The 13,877-nt window shown below is 39.3% G+C and overlaps 1 protein-coding gene across 1 annotated transcript in view; it reads right to left on the bottom strand.

The window, feature by feature from the left end:
- The window catches only part of DNAH6 (dynein axonemal heavy chain 6), a 364,719-nt gene that overhangs the window by 63,601 nt on the left and 287,241 nt on the right, over positions 1 to 13,877 (bottom strand). The window contains exon 63 of the mRNA XM_063695744.1: positions 10,804 to 10,973. Coding sequence (XP_063551814.1) covers positions 10,804 to 10,973 — 170 coding nt within the window. The remainder of the gene's footprint in view (positions 1 to 10,803; positions 10,974 to 13,877) is intronic.

Below are 13,877 nucleotides of genomic sequence, written 5' to 3' on the forward strand. Positions count from 1 at the left end.
TGGATGGCAGCAGGCAAAGAGAGAATGCTTGTGCAGGGGAACTCCTCTTTTTTAAAACAATCAGATCTCGTGAGACTTATTCACTGTCACGAGAACAGCACGGGAAAGATTTGCTCCCGTGATTCAATTACCTCCCACTGGGTCCCTCCCACAACACATGAGAATTCAAGATGAGATCTGGGTGGGGACACAGCCAAACCATAGAAGATATCCATGAAAAGTTGACAGCTAACATCATGGTTAATGATGAAAGACTGAATGCTTTCTTCTAAGATCAGGAACAAGGCAAGGATCTGCTCTTATAACATCTATTCAACATTGTGTTGTAGGTTCTATCTAGGGCAATTAAGTAAGAAAAATAAAAGCATCTAGATTGGAAAAGAAGAAGTAAATTTATCTTTATTTGAAGGTGACATGATTTTGTATATACAAAACACTAGGGAACTCACTCAAAAACTATTAAAACCAATAAACAAGTTTGGCAAGATTGCAGGATACAAAAATCAACTGTATTTCTATACAGTAGTAATGAGAAGGGAGAAAATGGTTTTAGTCTGTTTTGTGCTGCTATAATAGACTACTTGAGACTGGGTAATTTATAAAGAAAATAAATTATTTGGCTTATGGTTCTGGAGGCTGAAGTCCAAGAGCATGATACGGTATCTGACAAGGGCCTCTATACTGCCTCATTCCATGGTGGAGGGCAGAAAGGCAAGAGAGGGCAAGAGAGCAAGACAGCAAGAGAGGCCCAAACTTGCTTTTATAAGAAGCCCACTCTTGTAATAACTAAATCACTCATATGACAATGACATTAACCCATTCATGAGCTCAGAGTCCTCATGATCTAATCACTGCTTAACACTGCTGTATTGGGGATAAGTTTCTAATAAAGGAACTTTGGGGAACACATTTAAATCATAGCAAAAATTAAGAAAGCAATTCAATTTACAATAGTATCAGAAAGAATAGATTGCTTAAAAATTAGTTTAACAAAAGAAGTATAAAACTTCTTCTCTGAGAACTATGAAATATTGTTGGATAAAGTTAAAGAAGATCCAAATAAGTGGAAAAACACCACATGTTCATAGATCAGATGACTTAATGTTGTTAAGAGGTAAATATTCCCCAAATTGATCTTCAGGTTCAATGCCATTCTTATCAAAATCTTAGCTGGCTTCTTTTCAGGAACTGACAAGCTCATTCTAAAACTCATGTGAAAGTTCAAGGGACCTGGAATAGCCAAAACGATCTTGAAAAAGGAAAACAAAGTTGGAGGAGTCATGCTACTGGATTGTAAAACTTACTTCAAAGCTGCAGTAATCAAGATGGTGTGACATTGGAATAAGGATAGACATATAGGCTAATGGAATAAAATTGAAAATTCAGAAAAAAACTCTCACAATTGTAGTCAACTGATTTTCAGCAAGGCTGCCAGAATCATTCAATGGGTAAGGAGTAGTCTTTCAACAAACGATGCTGTGACAACTGGTAGCAACATGCAAAAGAATGAAGTTGGGGCCAGGCGTGGTGGCTCATGCCTGTAATCCCAGCACTTTGGGAGGCCAAGGCTGGTGGATCATCTGAGGTCAGGAGTTTGAGACCAGCCTGGCCAACATGGTGAAATCTGTCTCTACTAAAAATACAAAAAGATTAGCCAGGTGTGGTGGTGGGCACTTGTAATCCCAGCTACTTGGGAAGCTGAGGCAGGAGAATTGCTTGAACCCAGGAGGTGGAGGTTGCAGTGAGCCGAGATCGTGCCATTGTACTCCAGCCTGGGCGACAAGAGCAAAACTCCGTCAAAAAGAAAAGAAAAGAAAAGAAAAGAAAAGAAAAAAAAAGAATGTTGGGCTCTTACTTCACACTTGACATCATATACAAAAATTAACTCAAGGCCAGGCGTGGTGGCTCACACCTGTAATCCCAGCACTTTGGGAGGCCAAGGCAGGTGGATCCCGAGGTCAAGAGATGGAGACCATTCTGGCCAACATGGTGAAACCCCATCTCTACTAAAAATACAAAAATTAGCTGGGCGTGGTGGTGCACACTTGTAGTCCCAGCTACTTGGGAGGCTGAGGCAGGAGAATCACTTGAACCTGGGAGGTGGAGGTTGCAGTGAGCTGAGACCGTGCCACTGCACTTTGGCCTGGCGACAGAGTGAGACTATGTCTCAAAAAAAAAAAAAAAAAAATTAACTCAAAATGTATCAAAGACCTAAATGTAAGAGCCAAAACTGTACTTTTTTTTTTTTTTTAACAGAGTTTCACTCCTGTTGCCCAGGCTGGAATGCAATGGTGCGATCTTGGCTCACCACAACCTCTGTCTCCTGGGTTCAAGCCAATCTCCTGCCTCAGCCTCCTGAGTAGCTGGGATTACAGGTATGCACCACCACACCTGGCTAATTTTGTATTTTTAGTAGAGACGGGGTTTCTCCATGTTGGTCAGGCTGGTCTCGAACTCCCGACCTCAGGTGATCTGCCTGCCTTGGCCTCCCAAAGTGCTGGCTAAATTCTCAGAAGAAAACATAGGTGTAAATATTTATGACCTTGGATTAGGCAATGGTTTCTTAGTTGTGACATCAAAAGCACAAGCAACAGAAGAAAAAAAATAGATAAACTGGACATCATCAAAATTAAAGGCTTTTGTGCTTCAAAAGGACACTACCAAGAAAGCGAAAAGACAGCCCATAGGATGAGAGAACATTCTTGCAAATCATATATCTGATAAGAAACTTGTAGCTAGGATATTAAAAAAAACCTTTTACAACTGCATGATAAAAAGACAAATAATCCAGTTTAAAATGGTAAAGAATCTGAATAGACAGTTCCACAAATAGCCAAAAAGCACAAGAAAAGATGCTCATTATCATTAGGGAAATGCAAATCAAAGCCATAAGGTACCATCTCACACCCACTAGGATGGCTATAATAAAAAAGATAATAACAAATGTTGTGAGGGTGTGGAGAAATTGGAACCCTCACACACTGATGGTGGGAATGTAAAATGATACAGCCTTTTAGGAAAACAGTCTGGCAGTTCATCAAAAAGTTAAACATACCATATAATGCAGCAATTTCACTAAGTAAATACATAAGATAAATTAAAACCCATGTCCACACAAAAACTTGTACACAAATGTTTATGGCAGCATTATTCATAATAGTCAGAAAGTGGAAACAACATAAATGTTCATCAACTGAGAATGAATATATAAAATGTGGCATATCCACGCAATAGTATATTATTTGCAATAAAAGGGAATGAAGTACAGACACTTGATACAACAGAGATGAATCTTTAAAATATTATGTTAAATGAAAGGACAGGACACAAAAAAAACAGAATAGGCAAATCTGTAGAGACAGAAGTAGACTAGTGTTGGTGATGATGGCACTGGGGGATGACGGCTATGGGTATGGCGTTTTTTCGGGGGTTATTAAAATGTTCTAAATTGTGATGGTTGCACAACTCTGTGAAGATCTTAAATGCCATTGAAGTGAATATCTTTTTTTTTTTTTTTTTTATATCTTAAATGGGTGAATTGTATAATAAGTCAATTATCCCTCAATAAATTTGTTAAAATTGTTGTTACTACACATGATCAAAGAGTATGTCTGTGACAGCTAACATGGCATTTTTAACATTTTCAAGTAACTCTTGCTTAATCTGTATGACATAGAGATCTTTCTTACTTAGCAAGTAGTTGTGCCAAGCATCAACGAGACTCTTTTGGGGAATTTTCTTCCATGGGATATTCTGCTTAAATAAATAGTCAGCACATGGCAGAATTAACAATAAGGACTTAACACTGCATTCATACATCTGGGGTTTACCAAATTGGGAAAAGCTTGCAATTGTTGCTCAAAAGTGAGATTCATCATAATTCTGGTTTCTCTATGGTTTTCAACAGAGAAAACCAGCTGTCACAGAAACTGCCTTCTTTGTGAGGTGGAGGAAACCTGGATGGAAACACCAGTCCTGCCAACATTTGAGTTCCCAGTGGATTTAGCCTTGGAAACCAAGATGCTTCAGGGAACGATGTATGACCTCATCTCTCTGACAGCTTTGAAAACAGTTTCTCCTTATGTATATTTAATCACCTTAAAACAGTGGTTCTCAAAGTATGTTTGCAAAATCTGCAGCATTAGCATCACGTGGTAACTTGTTAGAAATGCAGGTTCTTGGTCTTTAGCCCAGACCTACTGAATCAGAAACTGGGGGATGGGCCCCAGGAGTCTGTTTTAACAAGACCCCCAAATGATTCTGATGTACACCAAAATTTGAGAACACTGGTGTAGAGAACTTGTCTTAGCTTTGTTCTGTGGTGATGAATTATTCTCTATCAAGCAAGCTTTATTCATCTCTGAATTACGGTAGTTTTTTTTCTCTTTCTAGTTCAAATTCCTAATAACCTTTTCCTGAGAAGTTGATACTATTGATGCCAAAGAAAGAATTATTGGGATGACAAGCATTCTATTTCCTGTTGCAGTTCTAATGAGCCTATACCATGGGGCTTACTAAGAGTTTTTGAAATGAAATTTTATCTTCAGGTCTAAACACACTATTTATGAAGAAGGCTTGGTTTTTGTGTAAAACTAGAGTTTCCCACAGAAGCCACTTTGTTGGACTATCCTCCTTCTCCCAATAGAGGTTGATTCCACCATATAGAGGCACTGGTCGCCCAATAAGCTCCGCTTGTGAACAGACCTGGAAACAACGGTTTGGTTATCCTGAACTCTCTCATCACAGAGGTCTTGTTTCTAGTCTTGTCTTAGTTCTAAGGCTTCTTTACATACTCTTTTTCTCTAGTCAGGGAATCTAGATCTTCAGTTTTGAAATGGAATTTGGATTCTTCACTCTTGAGCCCCAATTTCTTCAGCAAGTTGTTCTTTGGCATCAATAGCAGGGTAAGGATTGTTCCTAAATGCTTTGATGAGGGCTCTAATTGGTAGGAGGTGTAGCTGGGACAACACTGTCATACTTGAATCTTTTCTTCAGGTGATACTGTCCTTGGTCTTGGCTGATCCAGGTTCCTGTGTTCTCTGGAATGGGTGTCTAGCTCTTAATTTCTGAAACCTAATCTGGGTTCTGATTAGTATTGATTTGTGAATATATGCTACCAATTGTTTGGTATCATAACCTGGGTAAGGTTTTTTTGGTTGAAGGCATTGATAAGAATTTTCAATGAAACCTCTGTGAATTTGGTATGACAGTGTCTACTGTTTGTAGCTTTGGTCACATGTGGACAGCTATGTTATACATGTTGCAAGAGAGTTTAGGTGTTCAAGGATGTGACTAAGAGTCAAAATATTTTTTTACTATGGAAAATTTCAAGTAAATATAAAATGAGAGAACAGTGAACTTGATGCTTCACCCACCTTCAACATTTTTTAGTACAAGGCCAATCTTATTTCATTAACACACCCACCCACTCCCTCACCCTCTAGGATTATTTTAAAGTAAATCTAAGGCATCATATGATATCCTTTAGTAATTCAATATGTTTCTACAAGACAAAGTCTCTTTAAAAAAGTATAACCACATAGGCCAGGCATGGTGGCTCACACTTGTAATCCCAGCACTTTGGGAGGCCAAGATGGGAGGAACACCTGAGCTCAGGAGTTCAAGACCAGCCTGGGTAACATGGCAAAACCCCATTTCTACAAAAAGAATACAAAAATTAGCTGGGCGTGGCGGTACATGTCTGTGGTCCCAGCTACTTGGGAGGCTGAAGTGGGAGGATCCTTTGAGCAGAGGTTGCAGTGAGTGGAGATCATGCCACTGCACTCCCGCCCAGGCAACAGAGAGAGACTCCATCTCCAAAAAAAAAAAAAAAAAACCAAACCAAACAAACAAAAAAACCGTAATCACAGTACCACAATTACCTCTAAAAAATTAACAATAATTCCTTAATATTATCAAATATGTAGTGTTCACATTTCCCTGAATAAATTATAAATGTATGTGAGCGTATGTTTAAATAATGGTATGTTACTGTGTATATTTAATAGTATGTAATTATGTATATTTAGTATGTTAAGTTAGGATCTAAATAAAGCTTATACATAGAGATTATTTTGTCTCTTAAGTCTCTTCTAATCTATAAACTTCATCATCTCCTATTTACCTTTGAAAAGCAAACAAACAAAATGTGTTGTTAAAGAAATCAGATTGTATGACTTGCAAAAATTTTCATAGTCTATAATTTTCTAGCTTCAATGTCTTTATTTGGAAAATTCCTTTTTTTGACTCATGGCATCTAGTCATCCTCTCATGTTTTCACCATCCAACCTGGTAGCTATTGTCCATATTCACTGGAGACTTTCCACCTGGATCACAGCCAGCCTTCCTTTCTATTACATGTGTGTTCCATTGAACAAAGTGTTACTGATTTATCTACTGCATCCCAGGCACCATCTGAGGTGACACAACCCAGGTTCAGGGTTCATGTGGACATCCAACAGCCTAACCTTGCAGTTCCTTGGCTTCTAACTTCAGTGCACATCCTATCTCTTTCACAGTCACCCATACCCATGGTCAACCTCAGAACATTGTCATCACTTGGAACTGCTCCCCATTAGAAATTTTAAGATCAATTTTGATTATAACCTCTCCTATCTTTCCAGCTGTGCCACATCCCTAGTCTAACTACATCATTTCTCAAAGAAATTTCCACCTACTTGTTCCTTTTCTCCCAGTCTATAAGCCCTTTCTATATCTCTTCTTTTTCCTATAACTACTCTTACCAACACTCTCAATGGTCTTGCATTCTCTATTCTTTTATTATAATCATCTGTATTTAAGGTCAACCACATAACTTATTTTCTGTCTTCCTACAGAATGACAGAGTTTGAATGTTTGTCCCCTCCAAATCTCATGTTGAAATATGATTCCCAATACTGGAGGTGGGGCCTAGTGGGTGGTGTTTGGGTCATGGAGGTGGATCCCTCATGAATGGCTTGGTGCTCTCCCCACAGAAATGAGTGAGTTCTCACTCTATTAGTTCATATAAGAACTAGTTGTTTAAAAGAGTCTGGTGCCTCTCTCTCCTCTTTCTTGCTCTCTCTCACACCATGTGACATGTTTGCTCCCCCTTTGCCTTTCACCATATGTAAAAGATTCCTGAGGCCTCACCAGAAGCCAAGAAGATGTTGCTGACGTACTTGTACAGCTTGCAGAACTGTGAGCCCAATGGACTTCTTTTCTTTAGAAATTATCCAGCCTCAGGTATTTCTAAATAGCAATGCAAAATGGACCAATACAGAAAATTGGTACTGAGGAATGGGGCATTGCTACAAAGATACCAGAAAATGTGGAAGCAGCTTTGAACTGAGTAATGAGAAGAGACTGGAAGAGTTTGGAGGGCTCAGAAGACAGGAAGATGAGGGAAAGTTTGGGACTTCTTAGAGACTGTCTAAGTTGTGACCAAATGCTGACAGAAATATGAACAGTGAAAGCCAGGCTGATGAAGTCTCAGATGGAAATAAGGAACTTACTGGGAACTGGAACAAAAGTCACCCTTGTTATGCCTTAGCAAAGGACTTGGCTGTATTGCGTCCATGCACTAGGGGTTTGTGGAAGGTTGAATTTAAGAGTGATGACCTAGGTTATCTGGTGGAAGAAATTTCAAATTTTTCATAATCTAATTTTTTCACCACAAAGTGGTCAATAAGTGCCATAGCTCCTTCTAACAGCCTACAATCAGATATGGAAGGAAAGAAATGACTTAAAGTTGCGACTTATAATTAAAAGGGAAACTGAGGGTAAAAATTTGGAAAATTTGTAGCCTGCTTATGTGGTAGGGAAGGAAAGAGCATTTTCAGGAAAGGATTCTAAGAGGCCTGCAGAACAACCACTTGCTAGAGAGATTAGCATGACTAAATGGGAGCTAGGTGCTACCATTCAAGGCAAGGGGAAGAAAGACTTCAAAGGCATTTCAAAAATCTTCCAGGTAGTCCCTTCCATGGCAGGTCCAGAGCCCTGGGAGGCAAGAATAGTTTCAGTAGACAAGCCTTGGGCGTCGCTGTCCTGAGCCACCTATGGAAGCTGCTCCCCAAATCCCAATATCTCCAACTCTACCCTTGGCTCAGAGGGCTCCAGGTACAGCTTGGGCTGCTACTCTGGAGGGCACAATACATAAGCCTTGGTGGCTTCCATGTGATGTTAAGTCTGCAGTTGGGCAGAATGCAAGAGTGAAGGAGGCTTGGCAGCAACCACCTAGATTTTATATTGGAAAAATGTATTGGATGTATTGGATGAATTGGAAAGCCTGGGTGTCCAGGAAGAAGCCTGCTGTAGGGGTGGGATCCCCATAGAGAGACCCTACTAGAGTAGTGCCAATGGAAAATGTGGGGTTAGAGCCCCCACACAGAGTCCCCACCAGGGTGCTGCCTAGTGGAGCTGTGAGAGGTAGAGATATTGGCAGTGTGCACCCTCAGTCTGGGAAAGCCATAAGCATTCAACTACAACCCGGTAGGGCAGTCAACAAGGACAGCTCCCCAAAAGGCCATGGGGACAGGGCTTACTAAGGCCTTGGGAGCCCACACTTTGCACCGGTGTGCTCAGGATGCAGGACATGGTGTCAAGGATTATTCTGGAGCTTTAAGATTTAGTGTCTTCCCTACCGGGTTTCAGACTTGCATGGAGCCTGTTGCCCTTTCCTTTTTGGCTGATTTCTCCCTTTTGGAATAGCAATGTTTACCCAGTGCCCAAACCATCATTGTGTCTTGGAAGTAAATAACTTGTTTTTGATCTCATGGGTTCATAGGTGGAAGGAACTTGCCTTGGGTCTTAGACGAGACTTTGGACTTTGAAACTTTGAGTTAGCACTGGGATGAGTTAAGACTTTTGAGGACTGTTGGGAAGGCATGATTGTATTTTGTAATACGAGAAGGACATGAGATTTTGGGGGCCAGGAGTGGAATAATATAGTTTGGATGTTTGTCCCCTCCAAATCTCATGTTGAAATGTGATCCCCAATATTGAAGGTAGGGCCTAGTGGGAGGTGTTTGAGTCATGGAGGTGGATCCCTCATAAATTGCTTGGTGCCCTCTCCATAGAAATGAGTGAATTCTTGCTCTAGTAGCTCACATAAGAGATAGACATTTAAAACAGTCCGGTGTCTCCCTCCCCTCTTTCTTGCTTCCTCTCTCACCATGTGATGTGCCTGCTCCCCCTTTGCCTTTCACCATATGTAAAAGCTTCCTGAAGCCTCACCAGAAGCCAAGAAAATGCTGGTGTCATGCTTGTACAGCCGCAGAACTGTGAGCCAAATAAACCTCCTTTCTTTATAAATTACCCAGCCTCAGGCATTCCTTTATAGCAATGCAAAGCAGACTAACATACACAGATAGCAGAAAATCCTACAACATAGCATCAACACCTCCCAAATATGCTTTCGTCTTTTCCAGTTAGTTTTTTCTCCCTTTTCCCAAAGGAACAATCTCCATTTTTCTCTAATGCTTCCTGAAACTCACCAATCAAATCCTTAGCAGATAATATTATACCCTTATTAACAATAAAATTAGGAATTATATCTAAATGCATAGAAACTGGAACTGCCATGGATGCTTCATTCATTCTGTTGATAACTTGTGCTGTGTTGAAACTTGCACCTCCTTGGCTTCCATGACACTTTTTTTTTTCTCCTAGAGCTTTTCCTGACCCTCTGCTATTTCTTCTCATGGGCTCCTTATCCTTTCTCTCTGCCTTTTAAAAGTTGGTGGCAATCAGAGCTTCACTTTTTGCCCATCTTTCCTCTTATTCTATTATGTCTTATTCCTCTTCGATCCTAACAACTCCCACAGTTTTACTTTCCAAATGAATGCTGATTCCCAAATCTCTATTTCTAATTCATATATCTCTCTACAGTTTCCTACTTCCATATGAGCTGACTTTCAGACTGCTATCCACTCTGATAGCTGTAGAATCAATAGCATCTTTCTCTCACACATCACTCCTTTCTCATTTGCTTAGTTGTTGGCACAACTATCCCCTTTGGCATGCAAACAGAAACTGGGGGCCATATCAGTTACCTCATCTCCATGCCCCCCTTCATCTCTCTAATCTACTACCTCTGTCTTAATTCAGACTGTCATAACTTCTTTCATCTGCAAACAGGTCCTGGTAACTATGGCTTTGTACCCTTCAAATGTCTCCTCTCCATTGTTGTCAAGATCTGAAAGTTGTCAAGATCTGAAAGGCCCATTATTTCCCTTCTAAAGCTTCCCAACAGACTCCATCCCTCCAGCAGAGAGCATGGTACTCTAATGGCACACACCAGGGAAAGGATAACCATGGCCCTGGCTGGCTCTCTTTCATAATTCTCTACATAAAACATTATGTTCTAGTAATAACACAGAACCATGTTTCTTTTTTTTTTTTTTTTTTGAGACAGTATCTCGCTCTGTTGCCCAGGCTGGAGTGCAGTGGCGCGATCTTGGCTCACTGCAAGCTCTGCCTCCTGGGTTCATGCCATTCTCCTGCCTCAGCCTCCCATGTAGCTGGGACTACAGGCGCCCGCCACCACGCCCGGATAATTTTTTTTGTATTTTTAGTAGAGACGCGGTTTCACCGTGATAGCCACGATGGTCGCGATCTCCTGACCTTGTGATCCACCCGCCTCGGTCTCCCAAAGTGCTGGGATTACAGGCGTGAGCCACAGCGCTCGGCCCATGTTTCATTTTTTTGAGTCATCTCCCAAACTTGGCCATTGTTACTCTCAAATAAATTTATAAATCATAACTGGCTAGTGAGCTTTAGTAGAAATAATTGTAACACAGTCCTTTAATTAAAAAAATGCCCTACCTTTTCTTCTTTACAACATTTAATAAGAATTAGCTTATGGAAAGAACTCAATCCTGCACTCCATGGATCTTGGTGTGCCGCCTCCTTTTCCTGTCTCATGTGTTTATCTTCGTGTTTCATTTTAGAATAGCCTTCCCATTCCTGTGGGTTAATATAAGTCTCAAAAGATCCTGGAAATACAATTTAAAAAAGATAATTTAATTAGATTTGTTTTGGCTTTGAAATTAAATAATGTTTGGTAATTTAAAAATATCTCTATATTTACTATCAGTTTTAACCACAAGTATACTATAAATACATCAGTCTCCCCTGCTACCCAACCTAATCAAAAAGTAAAGAATTTAAAATGTAATCAGAAAATAGCAGCAAACCACTTACAAAAAACAAAAACAAAACAAAATATTAGGAAGGTTAAAAATAAAAGGATGCATAGAGATACTTAAGCAAATGTGAGCAAAAAGAAGATTGAAGTGATAAGGGTAATATTAACTAGAATTCAAAGCAAACATAACTAAATGGGACAAAGTAGGTTCTTATATTAATAAAAATAACAAATCCATAATAAAAACATAATAAAATGAACTCAGGTGTGCCAGAAAATAGCATTAAAATATGTCAAATAATCACTGTCAGAGGTAGAAGAAAAAGCAAGAAAAAAAATAAAATCAGTCTATGATAAATGAAGTAAACTGAAAATTCTAGCATATGTAATTCGAACACTATAAATAATAGCTGAATACGTTGACATATTTACATTATGCCCTAATAAACAATACATCATCCCCTGCTCCCTGGCTATAGAATATTTATAAGAAATGGATTTGTATCTTGTATGAAAGTTAGGATCACAGTTAGTTCTTACAATGGTTATAACATGTACTAAGAATTCGCACTGACATTTCTGTAGGTACAGAATGCATATGGTATAAGCCTTTCAGAAAGCCAAAATAATTAGTGTGTTCTCCAGTAAGGAAACAGGTTTCTTGGGTTGGCCATTAGGCACAATTGTTGGCTTGCATTTCAGGCTAGAAAGCAACTTTCTCTAGCTTGTCTGCAGGGGCTCTCCTCTGGGGGCTTAATCATAGCAATCAGAAAGCTAGTGACACAAAAATTTAGTGACACTTCTGACCATGGCCTTGGGGTAGTGTTCATCTTTGCAAGATTTATAATTTATATATGGAATATAGACAATTACAAGGTATGAGACCACAAAGCATACCATGCCACAATACTCTTTAGTTAAAGGTGTTTGCATTATTCTGAAGACCAGGTAGCAGAACCATGTATTGCAAAAGGACTCCTTTTCCAGTGAGGTTCTCATTATTTATTGTGTAATCATTAGGACTCCAGGAAATGATGGGAGAAAATAATGCATAAAATATGCATTAGAAGATGGTATCTAATAATGCATTATTTATTTATTCATTTGGAGACAGAGTCTTGCTCTGTTGCCCAGGCAAGAGTGCAGTGGCGTGTTCTCGGCTCACTGCAACATTTGCCTCCCAGGTTCAAGCAATTCTCCAGCCTCAGCCTCCCGAATAGCTGGGACTACAGGTGCACACCACCACACCAGGCTAATTTTTTGTATTTTAGTAGAGATGGGGTTTCACATGTTGGCCAGGCTGGTCTCCAACTCCTGAGCTCAGGCAATCCACTCGCCTCAGCCTCCAAAAGTGCTAGGATTACAGGCATGAGCCACCGCACCTGGCTTAATAATGCATATTTTAAATAACTCCCAATTAATAGGACACGAAGCACTTAGAAATCAAGAAAGACGAAAGATTAAGGCAATTAGGAAGTTTCTGAAGGTAAGATTGACAATGGAATTAAACATCACTTGTAAATATCTAAAGCTCACTTTTAGAATACCAGCCATCCTATCAAACTATGTACAAACCTTCATAAGTCTGTAGCATTTCTGGAACAAACCTTGAAATCTAACACATAAAAACAGGAAAGTTTTTTTTAAATTGTTGCAATTTTAGTCTCAAAGATATGGATAACACATGGTGCTTTCTATCAAAAAATTATGAGTTGTCCCTATAATTACTTTGCTTTTCAACCTCCACACCTTCCCTCTTCCTTTGCCTCTGTGTAGATGAGGCTCCATCTAGCCCTTTCTGCTTTGGGTCTGTCCCTAACTGTCCATCTCTGGGTTTCTTCTATGAGTATTTTTCTTTTTGTGTTCTATCTCTACCTCTAGCTGTCTCATTTAACTGGTGCATAATATAGAAACAATTTTTTCCGGGGGGGGGGGGGGGGACAAAAGACTAGGGGGGAATGCACTTTTCAATAAGTTAATGCATTTATTGAACAGCTTTTTTCCCCCCTAGTCTTCATTTAGAAATCCAATAAATCTATTAGGATCTTAGAAATTCTGGTTAATGTAGACTTTAAACCACCACACTTGCTGGGTATACTTAGTTAAATAAATATTCATATTAGAAGTATAAGAGTAATTACCAAAAATTAAAAATAGAATTTCAAATCAGTAGAGGGGAAAATAAAGAGTGTGGATGATGCAACTGAAGAAGAAAGGAAGGAGAGGAGAAATAAAGGATATAAAGAAAGGAAGAAGAAAGAAGAAAAAAGGAAGCAAAGAAAAAGCTGGCAAGAAAAATATGCCCAAAATAAAGATGACCAATGTAAGTCCAAATAGATCAGAGTTTCTTAACTTTACTAATATTGACATTTTGGATGCTGTAGTTATTTGTTGTGGAGGGTTGTTCTGAGCACTGTAGGATGTGTAGTAGCATCTCTGGTCTCTACCCACCAGATGCCAGTAGCACCACCCCAGTTGTGGCAAACAAAAATGTCCCTAGACATTGTCAAATGGAAATCTTCCCCAGTCAAGAAGAACTTAAATAAATCGATAGCCATAATAAATATAATCAGATTAAAATTTGTCTGTTAAAAGAAAGACTTTCATGTTCCTCAAAACAACAACAAAATCCTACTAAGATACACCAAAAACATAATGATGACACACAAAAAATGGAAAGTAAAGAGTGCAGAAATATATAGAGTGGGAGTACTGACTAAGAGAGGCTTGCTGTAATAATATTAATATTAGA

This window comes from Gorilla gorilla, chromosome 12 (assembly GCF_029281585.2).
Source record: "Gorilla gorilla gorilla isolate KB3781 chromosome 12, NHGRI_mGorGor1-v2.1_pri, whole genome shotgun sequence".
NCBI lineage: Eukaryota > Metazoa > Chordata > Mammalia > Primates > Hominidae > Gorilla > Gorilla gorilla.